General features: G+C 38.1%; 1 protein-coding gene across 1 annotated transcript; it reads right to left on the bottom strand.

Annotated features, from left to right (window-relative positions):
- Window positions 1-4,625: 4,625 nt before the first annotated feature.
- C1QTNF3 (C1q and TNF related 3) lies at window positions 4,626-19,400 on the bottom strand. The gene is made up of 6 exons (XM_074932698.1): window positions 19,113-19,400; window positions 14,021-14,132; window positions 11,435-11,589; window positions 7,753-7,882; window positions 6,217-6,316; window positions 4,626-4,785 (listed from the first exon to the last, which is right to left on the bottom strand). Exons 1-6 carry the CDS (start codon window positions 19,398-19,400, stop codon window positions 4,626-4,628), a joined length of 945 nt encoding a protein of 314 aa, XP_074788799.1.
- Window positions 19,401-19,680: the final 280 nt, after the last annotated feature.

Here is a 19,680-nt window from a genome sequence, read left to right on the forward strand (position 1 = left end):
TCTTGGTGTTGTAACGATTGATTCTTTTAAAACACTGCTTTTTGTGGAATTTCTCACATCTGCTGGGTTGTTTTCAGAAAAGCAGAAGGATAAAACTCCATTTGTGCAATTTTTCACCAGTTAACACAAGAAGTCTCTTTGTTTAATAAAATTTTGCACCATATGGGTTTTACTATTCTGTGTGTGTTCGTGGAGTTTTCACTGCCCCATTTCAAATGCAGATACACGTATTGAGCCTCTCCCACTGTTAGCAGAAGGTCCTTGCGAATGCCTTTAGCCCATGACAAGGAGTTATCTCCCAAACTTTTCTTTAGTACTACTTGAAAGTTAGTTCAAACTGGGGATTAGTCCCAACAGACAGTTTTGCAAGCAGACACCCCACTATGGAGGCTGAGAGTTTAATTAGTGTTATCATAGTCAGATGATAACTCCAGGCTGGAGAATAGACTCTGGCACTGTTTTGTTTTTTTAGTATCAATGTAACCAGAGAGCAGGGTGGTGAGGCAAGTTCTGTGCTGCTACTCCTGGTGCTGCCTAATTCCCTCAAGGAAACTATTTGATAATGAAAATTAACATGGCACTGCAGGTGCTCTAACTCCTGCTATGACTGTGTGGTTTGGCCCAAAGACTAAAGGAGCTGTCGCCCTTCGGCGTAAGAAGGAACCTGGTCATACTAAGAAGTGCACATTATATTATTTTAATTTATGAAGATAGTTTCTAGAGTTTATGTCTTCATAGGTACCCGAGTATGACATGCAGCCTGGAGCACTGCTTTGCACAATTCGTTTTGTTGCCTCAGATTTTTAAATCTGAGCTAGTCACTGACAAGGTTCTTTCCTTCAGTTGCTAAAGCAAAATTAACTGCAAAACAGAGAAATTTTCCTAATGATTTACCAAAATTAAGAACTGTGGGCCTTTTCAGACACCACGCATCAAATCCCTGCATGTTTTGTTCTTGTGTGATTTTTTGGGGTTCTGGGCAGAAAACGTAATATTAGCTAGGTAGGAGAAAAAACAGTTTTAGTAAAAAACCACTTTTATTAGAAAGTATTTCAGAAAGCAGTAGGGTGTAATGTAGGAAACTCTGTGCAAAATTTCATGGGGAAGATGAAAGATTTGAGTGAAGAGTGCTTTCCTTATTTTCCCTTTCAAAAACTGATACTTTAAATAAAGTCTTCCCTTTGGCTCACAAGGTTTTCATTGGAACAGGCTGCAAACTGTTGTCAGTCTAAATTGCTTCCTCAGAATCAACTCAGTCACCCTCAGGCCATGGACTAGCCTCTCAAACTAAAACCATAGATGGATTTTTTCCTCAAGGATTTCCAGTTAAACTGAGCTGCTTTCCGCTTTCTTTAAACACCACTCATGAAACTTTGACCCAAGATGTTTTCCTTCGGTTAGGTTTCATTTTAGCTCATGTTTTTCATGCACAGAAGTTGTGTTTTGCCTCTGCCAAGGGGGTCCAACTAGCATCTCTCAAGTGGCACACAGACCTGTTTTGGAAAATGCAGCCCTTAGTGCTCCTAATGAAGCTAAAGATGAGAGCTCCTACCTTGCAAGGATGTCACAGGGAAAGGCAGCAGTCCCTGAGTCTCGGGGGGAAGGGAGGACCTAGAGTGGGAGCTGGTGTTTCACATAGAGCAGAGCTCAACTTGTCTGTGTGTGGGGCAGTGTTTCTTTCTGCTAGGATGCCAGCTCCTACCACAGAGGCAGGATATCACCTACCAAACCACAGTTCTCCTGGCAGGCAGGGGCTTGCAGCTATTGCAAAGTTTTGTTTAAATCTGAGAGCTCATGGAGTGGGAGAGAGATATAGACTCAGTTTAGTAAAGGCAAAAAAACACTAAGTGTACTCCAAATTGCAGCTTTTGAGTTTCCAGATTTCTTACTTGTAACACAAATTACAAGATACCACCTATTTTATAATAGAGGACTAAAGTCTCTGACAGAAGACATTTTGTCTTCAGCATCTGCTAAGCAAGAGGCTTTCATTTATCAGCATCAATGGAAAGATGACTAATTTTCATAAACATTTATGAGAAAAAAAGGATACATTCCACTTGACTTTCTGAATGCAAAACCTGATAATTGTGAGTAACAAAACCACACACACACACAGATTTTTACATCAGTTGCTATATTTTGAAGGATCTTTGAAATTAATATGTAAGTTAACAATTTATTTTTTAAGTATTACAACACTCAGCAGAGATTGCATGCAATAACTTTGCAGAGAAAAGACTGTAGAGATTTCATACAAAAACTAAGAAGTTTCAACCTTGATGTAAAAAAACCTTGTAGCTTTAACCTTGGAACTGAGACCGTGCTGCCATTTGTCAGAAGTTTTTGTGATCATTCTTAGTTGCTTTTGCTCTTAGCATGCCAAGTTGTACAAAACTTGCGAAAACAGCATAAAATGAGAATGGCAAAACTTGGCTTTCTTTTATATAATTGCCATTACAAGGGATAATGTAAAGAAGCTTAAAATGAGTATATGTATCATAGTTTCTAAGTGCTTTATTCTGACCAAAATGGATTTAAATGGTCATGCCATAAAGGAAAATTAAGTCCCCAAAGGAAACCTTAGGGATTTAAATTTTATGTAGATACATATATATACACACACACACACACCAGTAAAATAAATATATTTTGAACCTTAGTGCTGGCTTTCTCATGTTCAGTAGCAAAATAAATGCTTAGGAAATAACTATTAAGATTATATCCCCATAGTCTCCAAATGGCAAGGTCCTTGGTAAATATAGACATGAACAAACCAGTATAGTTTTATGACTCTTAATCTTTATTGGGTAAATGTATGTTTTATAAAGTAAACAAACATTTCTAACACAACAGGAAATACTTTTTCAAGATTTTTCCTACTGTGAACATTAGCTTATGATGCCATATATCTCATGCAACTTGTGCACTTATTCCAAAAGAATAACTTTAGCTCATTACCTGGTGGGTGGGTTTTAGTTTGAAGGCATGCCAGAATTTTGCTAAAACGCTTATTAAAATAACATGGTCTCAGGTTTTTAAAACCTGTGTGGTGCAAACCTGACCCAGGTTAACAAACAATAAAACTCATTGGATGACAGTTCATTAAAGCTAATATTTTCAGTGGTTGATGCATAAAAGTAAAAAACCACAAGTCATAATCATCAAGTATTAACATGCATTTTTCATCATAGGACGTTGTGTACATACACTAGGAACATGTAGAAGGACATAAAAATTCATAGGGCAGATTTTGATTCATTTGCTCTGTTATGCTACTGATATCTGTATTGACTATAAAAGAATTTCGAATAAATGTTTTTGTAACCCTACCTGTTTATTATATATTAATGGCAGGTAATACCTGGTTAAAATGTAGTATCTGTCAAAATGTAATTTATATTTCATTAGCTTGTGTGTGGAGAACCAGAATATGCAGAAGATACATTCAAACTTCAGTACTGGCTTGGTTTATTCAGTGCTGATTCTGATGAAAACAGCAAGAAACAATTTCAGGTACCCAAATTTTGAAAAGCGGGTGGTAAATAATGCTGAAGAATGGCCCAGTTTACTGTGACCCGAACTTCTGAGCCAGCCAGCATTTGTGTTTGCTTAATATTGAACTGGGTTAGTTGCTGCTTTGCCAGGCTGCAGCGTCTTTTCCTGAAATATTGGTTCTTGGAAAGCTGCTAGGAAAACTATCAACAACTTCACTGTTAAGTAAATATGCAATATTAAAAGGTACCTCCTTCTAAAAGAGCTTCAGGCTCCATAAAATGTGTGTTTCTCTGTTTGTGCTCTTGGCATATCCCAACTTCTCCAGCGTATATGCCTCTGCTCTGACACCTTGTAGTTAGTTACATCGGGTTTCAATAATTTGAAGGCTAGGAAGAAGCATTACAGTTCCCCTGTCTGATTCCCTGCACACTGCAGGCTAAATTACCTTAGCTTGAAGCTGCTACTAAGGCAAGAATTACTACCACTCTTATTTTAAGAGAGAGAGAGTAAGCATAAATATGTACTAAAAATCTATGAAAAATTATGCATTTTCAGAGGTTTGAGAAGGAAATGGAATAAACCTGAATCCTTGACATCTTTATTTTCACATTTTTTTCTTCTATTTGTAAAGTTCATTCTAGTCTAGTAAAAACTTCCTCCTTTAAACCTGGTCTCAGCTGAGCCTACTTATAATTCGTTCAGGCCTGTTTCTGTGATGCAAACATAAATGAACTTGTAATCAGAACTGAATAAATGAACAGAAAAACTTGAATCAGTTGTTAAATTCCTGACATATACTTAACTAAATTGACTTTACTGCCCAAACTGTTCTCTAGATTATTTAAGCTCCTTTTCCTTTGTTTTTCAGTCACTTTGGAGAAGAGAGAAATAGCAACATTTAACAATTCACTAGATACAACCCAGATGACAATACGTCTTCTGTGAATCTGTGTGTCAACTACCCAATGTATTCAGCTCATTTCTGACATACAAATAGCAATGCATTGCATCAAAACAAGCGTTCTTGATCTTTCAGTGTTGTAATGCTATTCCCCAGTCCAGAGAAAAATACTGGTTCCAAAAAAGAAGTTTCTTCAAATAAACTTATATTGGGATGGGTTTTTTTTTTACTTGGTTTCAAAAAGAAGAAACCCAGCAAAGGTGGAGAAGCGTTGATGGTCTCCATGGAGGGCTCCATTTCCCATTCGCAGCCAAACTTCATCTCCCTTGGCAAGTTTTAGGACTGCACTGTTTCCTGAAGTGTCTGCTTTCCCTTTTGATTCATAGCTAAGGATGAATATTTTTAACAAGTCAGCTTTTTGTTTCTCAACAATGATCAAGCAAACAACTTCAAAAAAAAAAAAAAAAGAATACACGAAAGCACATTGTTATCCTGAGCAAAACTTCCTTGAAAGGCTTGCCAATATTTTCTCAGCTTTATGAGTAAATTTTGGCATCTTTCTGCATTTGATCTCCTAGTCACATTTTGCAGCTTACCTAATTGCATCATTTCGTTCCTTTGTGAAATTTTGGAAGTTAAACTTACATATTTTTTTCCAGGGCACAGGGACAAATTTGTTGTTTAAAATAAATCTCCACTTATTCATCACAACACTCCAGATTTCCTGTGATGCTCTTTTTCCCTTGGATTCATCCCAGATAATTTTAAATGCTTCCAGGCGAGGCGTCTCATGTTAGCTGAGCCCCTGTGCTCTCTGCACAGGCAGTGGGCAGTGACAGGCATCTTACTCCATCCTGAGGCCTTTTGTTGGAACATAGATATGTTTGATGTGGACTAACCTGCTGGTTTGCATGAGCTTTGGTTCCCTTCCTTCTGCCTGTTGACTTCTCTGACATCAGTGCTTTATGGGAAAAACATTGGGCACTTTTTCTTTTGCAGTAAAAATTGGTGCTGTTTCAGGTACGGGCTGTTGAAGAAATCTGGACAGCTTAAATGACCCTACTATCATCTAAGTGTCTAAAATCCAGTGTGATCAATCTAAACTTTTGTGTCTGTTTATTCAGGCTCAGGAGAGTAGCCTGATTTTGTCATCAGTCCCCTGGTTGGTATTGAAGAAATAATATTTTCTTCAAACACGTATTTTTTTCAGATGTCCATCTGGCTACAAGCTTCTTGACCCAATCCTTATAGAAGTTGATAGACTAGAACTGGATTCTGTTCTTGATGATCCTCCAGCTAACATAAAGAGTTCAGAAACTTTTTTTTTCAGTGTGCTAATGATAAAGTCCGTAAATGGAGGACCTTTGCTTCTTACTCATCCCTACTACAGCAATTTAAATGCTATCCACCTTTAAAGTAAATTTTTCTCCCCTAATGTTTAACAAAACTGTAACTAGTTGTTGAACACTTCATTATGCCCTTTCTCTGACAGGCAAAATGAGAGTGAAAATACGTTTTAGCAGAATGCCGACGTGTTACCACTGGACTCCAATCCTGACTTGCAGTGGTAATTTCTTTCCCCTGAGCTTTGAGGAACTTGTGATCAAGGCTGAATTTTAGGTCCAGGCTCTGTAGCAGTTATGATGCAGATTTGCAAGTTAAGGAGGTCAAAATATAATAGATTTTCTTTATTGGTTATTTTACCCAACAGAATTTCTTAAAAAAATGAACAATTTCATGTTTCTTGAAATACGATCAAGCTATCACATCTGCACAAACATGTCCTTTCCATTAAAATGGCCTGACCTTTCACTTACCTATACAAGCTGAAAACTGTATTACCATTATGCATCAGGTACACGTACACTTCCTCCACATCTTCATGTTTCATCATATTGAAGGTGAAGAAATACACCCCTGAAAAGATTTCCAAATGCAGCATGTTTACTTCATATAAGGAGGTAGTCTTGCTGCAGACTTGTGCTTCTTGCTTAGAAAACATAACAGCTGAGGCCAAAATTACCTTCCACTTGTCAGTGGATATTTTGCTTCTGCTTACAAAAATATGATTAATTTTTATTCTGCCTATGGCAGGGGTTCAGCCACATCCTGTTTCAGGGAAATGACCGTATTTGAACATGGCGGGACTGCTCATCCCTTCTCACTAAAAGGGAATTTCCCAGAGGCTGAGCCTAGTGACCCTTCTCTCACCTTTTTTCCATAACTTCTTGCTCTTGCCCTCTCCCAAAAGGGCAGTCTCCAGGCCAGCGAGGGTTCAGCCTCAGAGACTGTCAGGCAGCCATTGTGTTGCCCAGGTCAGGCAGGGCATGAGTGGTTTTGGCAGCACCCGCTGCTGCTTACCTGGCTGTACTGCATCCTGAACAATGCAGACATAGCTACCACTTTCTGTTCTTGCACAACACACCCTTATCATTATCCTTTTTAGCTCTTTCTCTGTCTGAAAGGTGCCAACAATGTTGTCAGTGCAATCGTGATATGTGTCATGACTCCAGCAGACTCCTCTAGATGGGAAGACAACCCCCTGTTTCCTGAACGGTAAGTCTGTAGCATTGACCCTGCAATAGGAGCTTGGAGTTTGCATCAAAGTCATTAAATCATTGTGTGCCAAAGTTTATTGACATCCACATATACATTAGCCTCAAACGGAGGCAGCTCCAAGGACATGCACCCCTAACTGTAAGATGTGCTACAGCAAGCTTGGAGGGCCTGACCGTTATTTAATCTAATATAGTTTCCCATAGCAGTGAGTAAATGAGTAGCAAGGTGAGAAAGACCAAATGAAGGAAGGTGGTTTCAGGCTTTGCTTAGACATGTTTTTGGTTATGGCCCTGCCTCTCCCATCTCCTATTGTTCTTCCTGCCCCACAGCTGCATCAGCTGAGGGATCAGTGCATCTGAAAAATAAGTCAGGAAAAACTGTAATGCTTCATATCCAGGCACACATCTGAATGGATGTTGAGGGAAGATGGGGATGAAGAGAGTGACAGGAGGCAGCTGTGAAGCTGATGCTGCTGCAACATCAAGGCCATGGTTATCTCATCACAGTGACTGAAGGGCTAAAGGTCTCAAAGCAGACAGTCCTTCTCCTTTCCCAGCTCTGGCCATGCCTCTTCCTCCTGCCTTTGTGCCAGCACTAGTCTCACTGGCTGGCAAGCCCTCTCTTGGCTCACTCAGTTTCCAGTTTAATTTTTCCTGAAAGTAGTTAGCAAGAGCTATGCAGAGAGAGTCTTATCAGTGCCTTGTGCAAAGGCAGTTAACTAGTTTCTCATCATTACTGACCACACTTCTTCCTATAGCCCAAGAATTGCATTATTTTGTTTTTCAAACACTCACCATTCACTGGAGCACCGAATCTCCCAGTCATGACATCAAAAAAATTCCCAACATTGGTTTCGACACTACTGAAGATGATCCCACTGTTCTGGTTGCTGAAGTGAGTAGCCATGGAAGCCATGAATGCGACCTGCAAAAATACAGTTCCCGTTCAGTCAGTCATTCATGAAATGCACATGTCTAGAGGAATCAGCTACAGAATTTTTTCCTGTATTTGCAGTCTGTTTATTTTCCGGACAGAGATGTTCTTCTAGGGCCTGCTCCAAAGCCATTAAACTCCAGTAACAAAACTCCCATTGAATGAAACGGGAAGAGGACTAGGTTTATTACATTCAATTGGACTATTCATGACTGTAGAAGTAAGTGTATGGGCAAGTGTTTGCAGGTCAGGACCTGCATTTGGGATTTTATTTACTTTTAAGTCTCTCTAGAATGATGCAACAGAAAACTGGTATTGAAATGGGTGGTGTTTCTGACAAAAGTGATTTAATTAGTTTTTATGTATTCCCCAACGCATTTAGACTGGATATTGCTTTTAACTGTATTTGTGAAATAAATAATGCTCAGTAAATTCCATAAACATTAGTGTTTCTTGTTAGCTACTTTCAGAGATACGTTAGGCATTTTTATTAGAGGTCCTCTAGAAATGTAGTTGCTGGGACTCAACATTCTTGCTTTTTCTCTCTTACCAGTTGCCTGATACCCTCAGTCATGACAATGAGCATGGTGGAGACCAAACAAGGACACTAAGAAAGTGAAAACTGTGCTTCAACTTCATGTTACGCTTCTTGCAGTGAGATGTATTGGCTGTGGAAAATGTTTCATAGAAAGCAGTGCAAAATCTTCCACACTGGACAATACAAATTACCCTCAGCAAGATACCAGGGAACAAACCTGCCAACTTTCATGGACAGGGAAGGGAATTATCTCTTCTGTGAACCTGTGACTCCTCCATCTGACTGTCAGTAAATGGGGTACAGGCACCTGGATGCCAGAAGGTCACATAGTGACTTGTCATTTTATCTCTACATCTTAACTTCTCAGATGAGGAGTGTTCAATTACAATTGTTATAGCCCCTCACAAAAAATGACATTTTTCATGAGATTCCAGTTATACTGGTCTTTAAAAAAAAAATTAAATCCCTAAGTTCTTTTGATTTCAGATCCAGATGAGAACAAAACCAAAACAGGCAAAATCAATGTAAGTCTGGATCCAACAATGGAAATCATTAACCATCTGCTCAGAAATTTGAGGAGCTCCAGATGTGAGCTGAAAGCTTGGGCTGATTTGCCTTATCCCTGCATGAATGCATTTTCTATGATGGCAAATTGTTAACTTCTTGCTTCTCAGCCAGGATCACATCAAAGTTCATCATATGTTAAAAGAAAGCAGCTGCAGTGGCAGCTTGATAGAATTTATTGCTTTTTGTCTAGATTCCATTTCATATTCTCTTTGACCCCAAGCTACTTTTCTTGGATTGATCAGAAGAGTTGAAATATGTCCTTTCTCTCTAGGTCTCATTTTGATGTAGCAGATTAACATGGACACACCAAGTCTTTCAAAATAATCCTGCACTTAAACCAGTATTGTATTAAAAAGTGTTTTCTCCTCTAACTACCCCCACTTTAAAGTTCTTAACCATGATATTAACAAGAAATTATATGCTATACTGTGTAAAGAATTTTTAAACACATCTGTTAAAAACAGTGACGGAATTTTACTTGGAAATAGGTATTGCAGTATGAGCTTTTGTTATTCATCCTCTTTCATTATTCAGTTTTTAATTAAATTACTACCATTATGTTTATGTAAGAAAAAAAGTGCTGATAGCTCATTTTAAAATTGCAAAAGGATTTATGTTGAATGCAATTGTAACAAATACGTTTTTAAGATATTCAGCTATAATGTTAATTCCAGTTAATTCTTTAAGAATACTAAAATAATTCTGTGCTATTACAAAAGTTCAGTAATTTTGGAAACTTTTTTCATTGAAAATGTTATTCTCTGCAGTTGTCACATTTTCATGCAACCTAGGGTGAAAAATTCAAGCATACACAATGCTGAGAAAGCCAAAACCATCTTCTCACATTGCATACATTGGTTGTACTGTTGATTATGCTGTTAATTTGCATGGTTTTTATGAGGATATAAAACATTTATGAATGACTGTTGTTGGGAAACAGTATCTTTCAGTTAAAAGGTGTAGCTCTGTAAATAGATCAGAACTTCAGCTTTCCCCATAGTCAGAGTATTTGGAAGTAGGAATTTTCCTCTGTGTGTTTGCTATATCCCCTTTTGTCCCTTCTGTGGTGAACTTGGTTTGGGGGGTAGGAATCAGGTCAAGACTAAGACACTTCCATTAAAGTGGGTATGTGTGAGTGAGGATGTAAACTCCCTTATAGTTTCTGGAAGCCTGTATACTCTGTGGTGTTTGAAGTCCCATTTGCCCAAAACCAGCAGTGACTGTCAGATTAAGCCGAGTTGTACTTTTACATAGGAGTTTAGATGCTTCCCTCAGATGTAGTCTCTGGAGCTGAATCTGACTTCAATCACTTGCCCACACAAAGGCACCTAGTGCCACCTGAAGTGCTCTAGAATTCCCCCACACGGGGCTGGCTGATCTGACCTACAGAAGCCCCTTCCACAGTGGCAGCTGCAGACCAGGAGGGATACATCTCAAAGGTCTGCCATGCATCTAAATCTTGCTTTTAGCACCTTAGCTGTGCTATGTCATAGAGATAATCCAGTCAGGCTATTGCAGATGAACTGCTCAGGTACTGCTGCAGTATACAGTGTGGACAACTCTTTTAAATCCCCTTTGCAACAACAATCAAAGGTCTTAGTTATCCAAGTCCCATTTACTTTCAGTTGCCTTAAGAACAGGACTACACCACATGTCCACTGTGTGTAAGTATATACATATATACATTAGCTTTCTGCCATCTTCCAGATTCCTGGTGCATAAAGAAGCTCTAATCCAAAAGCTATGTGACTATGCCAACACAGCGTTGAGCCCCCAAAATATTTGCCATCTCCTAGCAGAGCTTATCAGCTCAGTCTTGAACCCATGTTTTACTGCTTATCTGTCTTTTGGGTAGTTCATTCATGGTCAGAACTTACATGTTTCTCAACGTATTTAAGGTATATAGACATACAAAAAGATAGCTACTGAGGTGTGTTTTTCAAAACCAAAGGACTTCTGACTGCATTCAGAGGTTTTGACTTGATACTTTGAAGAGTTGGATACATATGCTTCTGAGAATCTCACAAAGCCTGACAGACCTGAGAAGCATGGGCCTGAGAGACTCCTTTACTCCTTACTCCTACTGCCATAGGAAAAGCAGTTATGTATACAGCTTGATAGAAAAATGATAGTCCCCGCTATTCTCCTTTAATGACTCAGATACTGGCTTTCTGCCCTGAAAAGGGAACTATATATGTTTCTTCCTGCCCATTTCTCAGCTGGATTCTTACTCTAAAGGAAGACTAAGCCCTAATGACTTTCTTGTCCAGGAAGATCTGGCAGAGCACATTTGTCAGTCATGACAAGGGCTACATATGTCGCTCGCTGTATTAACTTAAAGGGAGATTTTTTTCTTAACTACCTTAGGTGCTATTTTTCAGAGAATAAAACCATAACCTGAGAACTGCTGCAGCCAACGCAAGCCAGAGATTTTGTACCTGTAGCTCTGGGGGAATCCCAGGGTAGCCCTTCTCGCCTTTGGGTCCATGATGGCCACGCTCTCCCCTCGGTCCCATATCTCCTTTGTCTCCTTTCTCACCTTTGGCTCCTTCCTGGCCAGTTGCTCCATTATTTCCATTGTTTCCATGATTTCCTTAAAGGAAACAGAACTTTCTGTTTAACTTGAATAATTTTATGTAGTATATTTTAACAGAGAGCTGTGACGGGGTCCTCTTCCACCAGTTTGCAACACATGGACTTTTGAGCTGCGATGGATAAGAAACAGCTGTGTGGTTAAGCTGAAGGTGAAGGTTTTGATGAGCAAGTTTCCAGAATAATACAGGTTGATGTTTAAGAATTAATCCTCGTGCTGTCTTGGTGTTGCTGTATAAACTGTGGATGTGTCAACACACTGTGTTATTAGGGAAATCTGCAAGGGCAAGAACTCAGCTATCATTTTGCTAACATTTTGATATCTTTAAAGCATGTGTACACAAATGAAGAATGGCTGTAGCCTTAAACTATCTAAATGACCCATCTGTGCCAAAAATGGGAGAGTGTGCATTCTCAGGGTATTGGTTAGCCTGAACGGGTTGATTGATTGCATACTCCTATATTTAAACAAAGGCATTTTTATAATGAAGCGTTTCTGAGATGGCTTCTTGTAAAAAGGGCCATTGTAAAAACATGTTCCTGCATCTTTATACTTCCTGATGTTTACTGAGGAAATGACTGAGCAAACGTCTATGTGACTGACAAAATTTTAAAGTTGGCTAGAATTATTATGCATACCTGAAGCAAAAGCCTAACCTTTCAAGTAATTACTCAGGGAATTAACTAGTGTCATCATTGTTCTAATTCTATCTGAATTAAAATTAGATTCTTTGCCACTCTGCTTGTTCTCTGATTAGTCACTCTGGTTACAAATTTACAAGAAGAATGGTGGTGTCTGAGATAAAATCTAATGATTAAGTGATTCTTCAGAGTTTTTGTACTGAGAAAAGAATTTACTTCAAACAAAGTAGTTAAATGATGAAAGAAGTTAAGCAAATTCTTGTTTTGATAGAGAAACCAATAACTCTTAAAAATAAGAATGATCCTTCATGTAAAGCCAGAACTAATTATATACCAGTTCAGAACAGAAGTTTGCAAGTGGTATTTGATTCAATCAAGGGGAAAACAGCTGTCGTTGTTCCCCTTACAGGCACAGTGATATGAAATGCAGCAGATGAAGGAGACAGAGAAATTCCAGGATGCAGAAGGTTGCTGTCAGCCATACAGTTGTGGCATCCCATGGTGACAAGAATGCGTGACAGAGATAAACGCATGAGGAAAGGGCAAAGCTGGGACTGGACTGTGTCCCAGTATGTCCACTGCTGCCTTGAAAGTGTGCGTCTAATACAAAATCATGTTCTGCTTCTAAGAAGCCAACAATTTATCCATATGTAATGCAGTATTTCTGCACAAGAGGCCTCACCATTAGATTTCTCATACTTTTGTAATGGTCAGTGGTAGTTTTATAAAGGGTTGATGCATGAATAGCTCACAGCATGCTAATAGCAAATATGCCTATGACATTATTTTGCCTAATACCCAAAATATGTTAAAGTAACAATTTCTTTCAGTATTTTGCCAACTGAAGCTAGTTCTTGAAACACTTTGTTCACTCAGATTTAACTTCATAGCAGTCAGATTTAACTGTTACTGTAAACTGTTTCTACCAAAAATCACTACATAATTTTTTTTTGTGTTGTCTGTCATGTCTGTTACTGTCAGTACATTTGTGAGACAAAAGGATTATGAAATTGCATTTTTATTGTGATAACAGAAGACGTAAGCTTTTGAAGATGAGACAAATCCGTCAGTCAATGACATGTTCATTTACATTACACATCTGCTTTAGGAATGGTGATTTTCAAATCCCTGGAGGTAGCTGAAGTAACAATTTACACCAACATGCAACTAACTACTTTTTTCCCTTCTCTAGGCTCTTGTTTTCCATGCCAATTACCAGATCAAAGTATTGGCTTTTCTTCTGTATCCTGTTATTCGGTATGCATTTTTAATGAAGGAAAAAAAAAAAAAAAAAAAGGTACTGTTTATTCTGGAAGACAAGAAGAAAGAAAGAAAAGAAGAAATTCTATGGGAGAATAGAAGCATTTGTGTCTCTCTAAAATATTGGCTAGCAGTATGCTAGATGAAAAAAAGCTTCTGAATACAGTATACAATAGCATAGCTGGATATTCAAAGGTGATCACAATAATCAACTCCAGGGAACAAGTTCTTTCAACTTCAATGGAGGCTTCATGCTGGTTTAGGAAGAGAGACTGATTTGCCCTATAAATGTAATAAGATTACTTTCAGTATGAATTCATAAAAGCTGAATTTTAATAACAAATAGGTTTTCACTGGAAAAGACTTTAGAGTCTAATTGAAAATCTCTGCCCAGAAATTATAGAAAAACTTGTTCCTAAATCTGTCCTGAAGTGCTGATTTTTGGACCATTCACTGATACTCATAGAATAGCCTGTAATCTATAGCCTGTAATTAGACTGATCAAAAAATGAACTAAAGGTCATCTTTACCTGGCATTCCAGGGGGTCCAGGAGGTCCTGGGGGCCCTTGGTAGAGTCGAACTCCAAAGTCACCACGGCAGCAGGAACTACAGTCTGGATTCTGCGGTCCAGTTTGTGGGGGCTAAGTGAACAAAAATACACTTTAAGTAGCTCATTCATGGACGGTATCAATCATATGCATGTCATCTACAGGGTCTTCATTACATATTCTCTGGTTATATATTTGGTAAGTTTTCAAAACACTTCATATCTGGGCTGAAATCTCCCATACTTGGGTTGTCCCTGAGGATGTTATTTTTGAAAGGGGGGTAGCTCTTCAAGTGTTCTAAGAGCTATATACATATTAAAAAAACCCAACTTGTCCTGTAAAATAATGAGGGTTTTGAAAATAGAATAATACCAAGTAATGAAAATTAGATTAATATTTCAGTTAAGTTCCTATACTGCTTTTCACTGAGCCCGCATTTCAGCTGACCTTTGTTGACAAACAAGTCTGTGTACAAGTGGTAGGACACAAGTCTTCATTTGACCTTCAGCAATGAACTGTTCTCCACTAAACTTAAAGAAAACTGTGTTGGACCACCCAAAGGAGATGTTAAAAAATGTCTGTGCAGCACAGTTCTGTTCATGGCCCCAGGCTCGCATATTTACTCACCACTGAAGTTGGGAGAACCTATTTTGAACTGACCACAATACCTGGTGTTAGGGGCATTTGATTATGTGTAGTTGTGGGTGTGTAACTATGAAAGCCTGTTTATATGATGAAACTAATATAGCAGTATAAATAAATTAATAAATAACTACAGCTCAGCTACTGTAATAATAGTCTGATGACAGTTTTGTTTCAGTGCTTTTCTTTCCCATATTATTGTATTTATACTAATGTAGTCTTTTTCAATCCTGGTTGGATTTTGTAACCAGGCTCTTGCGGTGATTTAATGGTCACAGATCTTCCAATGGCTCAGCTGAGGCAGAGGTCCAGGGTTTTATTTCATTTCTCTAACTCCTTCTCATTTCGCTCTCTTTGATTCTTTTTCCTACAATTCTTTGCTGTTATCCTGAGGTGCAAATCTGCAGTTCTTGAATTCTGGAGGGTGATAATTACACCAATCCAACTACCACTTTTCTCTAATAGTTTTACTACTTGGCTTCCTTTCTATTTCTTTTCATCTTTATTATCCACAAATTCCTTGCCTAATGCAGACCTATTGGTTTAATGGCAGCAAACAAGCCTCTGGTGTGATGGAAGCTACCAAATGAACATAGATATTTGCTGTATTCCTGCCCCCAAGGTTGTCAGCTGGCTTGTCTGAAACCCTGAAGCCTTCTGCCCATGTTTTGAACAATACCAAGCACACTCCCAGAATTCATTAATTTCAGGAGGCTTGGGAGCTTATGTTTATGGATACCAGAAACACCTTTCATGCCACCAAAATACTGCCACTCCTCCAATGAGATAAACATGTGCCCTCTCCACCTGGAACCACCGACAAAGCTACAATGGTAATAAAGGTTGACCTAAGAGTTCAACAAATATGCTTCATATTCAAAGTGGGCATATTCATATTCTGCCAGTGGGCAGAAGGGCTTCATATTTATGGAATTTTTGTCAATACTATGATTTTTACCTTCATTCTGGATAAGGTTTATACTTCATGAGTTCTGCCTATTGGACTGTCTGTTCCTGGATAACCTGTTTGTACCTTTATTGCTGTTTTTTCTCTCCCAGTTGTTAGGAAGAACATAACTGACAATCACCAAACACATTGTTTAAAGCTTTCCTAATATGAGAGAAGTAGCCCTGCTTTCAGCCCATTTTCAGTCCTTGAAGGGAAGCGAAATACAAGAGGACTGGAATTGCACAAGCATTTTGCACCAGCTGAAATGCTAATGTTGAGTGTTGCACTGAGATTAAAATCTCCAGCTCTTTTTTGATATTGCCTCATATTCATGTCAAATGAGAAAGCAACTGTATACACACCTGCCCAGAGAAAATAAGTCATATCAGCCTAGAGATTTCCACAGACTTAGAACTGTGGGTTCTAGGTAAGGGAAGGCATGAATCCAGAAAACTGGACTGCTTGTGAGACTCTCTGCGCAGGTATGATCTGGTTTTTTACCCAATGCACTGAAATCCTGAACAACATTATTAGCTAACCAGTTATGTTATAAACTAGATACTAGTGCTCGTCATAACCAAATGCTATTTGGCATTACCTCTCGAAATGCTCACCATGTTATTACATGTGAAATGAGGCAAGTCCTGCTAGCCTGGTTGTATGAGAACAGTTCCACTGAGTTCAAAATAACTACTTATGCAAGTCATAAAGTATTATTGACGTATTATCTTTACTGATCCTTTGACTAGGAGGAAAAAAAATGTTCATAGTCAGCTGCCAGAACAATGAATATTCAGGATACTCTATTAATCTGTAAAAACAAAGAACTTCATGAAGACTACATTTAAAGGAAAAACCTGTTCCTAAAGTAAAATTATGCTTAAATGGGACAAAGAGATTAATTACAACCTACTTGCCAAAGGTGTCCTATGCAGCCATTTGCACATAAATTTTATTGCACAATGGATCTTTGGCATCACTCTCAGAACATGAATATGATTTAGGAGCTCATGTAATGCATCTGCCACATTGATATCCTCATAACAGATAGACAACTGGAATATTTCTGAGGCTGTTTGCTGAATTTCCTATGATTTAGTAAGTAGAAGGCAGTTCAAGGCAACAGACGGTCTATAAAATTCCCCTAAGTTAACGCTGTGAAGGAATCATAATTGGAGACCCGGCCCTTTTTCAGTTCCTGATTAATTTTATGGGTTTCTGTTATATTGTCTAAGAGAATGCAGAAGACGAGTAATGTACATCCACCATTCTTGACTCCTGAATGCAAATTACCACATGAATGTGGGTGCTAAGGCCCTCCGTGCATCTTCTCTAGCAAAGAATTAAACAACCTAAAATTTCCAAAATTCAGGGTAAAACACCAGTAGGTTGAGGTATACCTGAAGGTTTTCAAAGAGCAACCTTAAAAGGAAGAATGTGTCTGTCTTGGTTCTCCCGAGTCACAAGCAGTTCTTGTGCTTGAGAAATGCACAGTTTAGAATTCTATTTTATTATTTATAATTATATACAAAATTATATTTTACATAGGTTACCAGCAGTGTGGAAACTGGCCTTTTACCCAGTGCAGCAAAGACAAATGCTATTGTCTGTATTTCACAACAGGAATGGGACTGTTAAAACACTTTAGCAAGAGGGTGAAATTCTCCAGTCAGAGTGAAGACAACCAAGAAAGTAGAGACTTGGGGGTAAAACAGCTTTCAGATTGTTCAAGGGGAAGAAAGAAGTTTGACATGAGTTAAAACATGTCTGTGCCACCTTTGCTTCTCCTCTGCCTGGAAATCCCTGGAGTGTGAAGATGGAAAATGCCTATTGCATCAGACACTCTGTGATGGATTATCCCTGTCATGCATCTGCTAGTGCTCCATTTCATTTCAGTAAGCCAAAAACTCCATCATTTCCCCAGCAAAGATTGTTTCTTAGAGAGGGTCTGGCAGGTAAATGGCTGCCATCAGCTGTACTCGGACTTGGTGGGCTCAGTTTTAATGTCAGAGCCTCTTCCCCCAGCAGGCAACTCCAAACACATTGCATTAAACTCTCTGATGAGAGACACATGCACCCCAAACACAGTGAAACTTTCTTTGGGAGAATTAAACCCCTAAAAAAGTTGTAATTTTATATTAAATCCTGCATTACATGAAATTATGTTGCATAGAAGGGGAATCTTATTTAAGTACCAATAATACGTGGTCTGTAGTATGCAGCTGCACAATTCTCTCTGCAGTAAAGGTATACGCACACACTAGCTGGCTCATTGGACTATATACCTGGTGATTTACACTGTTTATACTGCAAGTGCAATTTAACATACCTACAGTTAAACATCTATTTTGATAAGTGCATTGGAGAAAATAAAACTCCTCCCCAATAAATATGATATGGAAAACACGATACAATTTGAATACAGGGAATATAGTGGTGTATTAAACACATTCCCATACTTGGATGTGTTTCACTTCTTCAAGCCTAGGACAGAATTAAAATCAAATGTCTTCTCTGCTTATCATGAAGTAGGTTACTATTCAACACTTGTCTGCATGTCTGTGATTTTTGAATTAAAAATATCACAGTTTGATTAGAAAGCATTTTAAAAAAACAAATTATAAAAGATGAGCTATATAGGAATTAAACATTTGTATCAGCAATAGGAACAAAACACTCATGTTCTTCTTGTTTCAAAAAAAAATCAATTAACAAAAAATTTGAGTGGAATTTTGTTTTGCCTAGTGCTAGAAAAAGCTTAATATTCTGCCCTTCAGACTTTTCTTTTTAAATTTGGACTACAATATTTTATGTATAATCAAATTATGCCATTTTCCCTTTGCTGTGAGCTAATGACTGTAACATTTAAAATGCCATATAGAAGTCATAAAAAGATTTCCAGTTTAAAACACAGATACTATAGATTGTTTCATTCTGAATCTTTTTTTTCTCTGAAACTGTCAAGTTGATATATATTATTAAATCTACTCATTACTTTAGAAACTGTTTTCAAGCTATTCCTTAGAATAAAATTTCTGAACATTCAGAATTTCATCATGTTTGTCTCAAACTCAAAAAGTATCATTTATATAGTATGTTATTTTCTGCTAATTGAATCTTTCCAAATACCTCTATAAATTCTGTAATTTTCCTTCACATCCAAATAATTTAACAGACTATAAAACTTTAATATATTAAATAAGTAATACCTTGAAATAATTAAGAGGCTATATATCAGAATATAGGATTGCACAGGATCACAGTTTCAGCAAAACAAAGGGCTGCTGTCTATGTTGAAACCAGTGTCCCCAACCACTGCTGGTTCTACCAGCTCATTAAAAGATTGTATAAAGCAACCCAGCAGGATACAGACCAATATACAGCTTTAATTAAAATAATTTCATAAATATATCACTAATAAACTTAGAAAAAAAATATCTCATTAGCTTTAAAGATATCTTTAGAAGATTAATTCAGAGTACCTGGACTCTATCTGAGGTAGTCAGTTCTACATCATCTACCTCTGGTCTCAGGACTTTTTGGTCTGTAGAAGTGCTATTATCAACAGTCCACTCTATAAGTTGACTCCGCTGTTTCAATATTTCCCTGCTTCTGGAACCTTTATGGCCAGTCTGGTGGTGACTTTGCAATACTTTGGCCACTGGTTTATAAGATCTTCTGCTCACCTCCATGTATTCATCTTGACACAGGCAAAATGGAAGAAAAAATAAAGCCAGTAGATGCCAACTGATGAAATCCTTCTCTGCCATGTTATTAAAAAAAATTTTCAGGAGTCCAGCAAATGCCTTACAGAAGGAGAACCTCTTTGCTGCACCAGGAGTTATGTGGTCCTTTCAGCTTTTCCACTAGTAAGCCTGGCACTGAGATTAGTACCAGGTTTTATACGGTTGCGTGCAATAAATAAAACTAAGAATGCCAAAGTGACAGGTTCCTTCGTCCAAAATCAGTCATGCTCCTTTAAACAAACCAGGCATTATTCACCACTTCACCACCACAAGGAAAATTGATTTGTATGCTGGAAATGACCAC

Source organism: Athene noctua, chromosome Z (genome assembly GCF_965140245.1).
Source record: "Athene noctua chromosome Z, bAthNoc1.hap1.1, whole genome shotgun sequence".
Classification (NCBI taxonomy): Eukaryota; Metazoa; Chordata; class Aves; order Strigiformes; family Strigidae; genus Athene; species Athene noctua.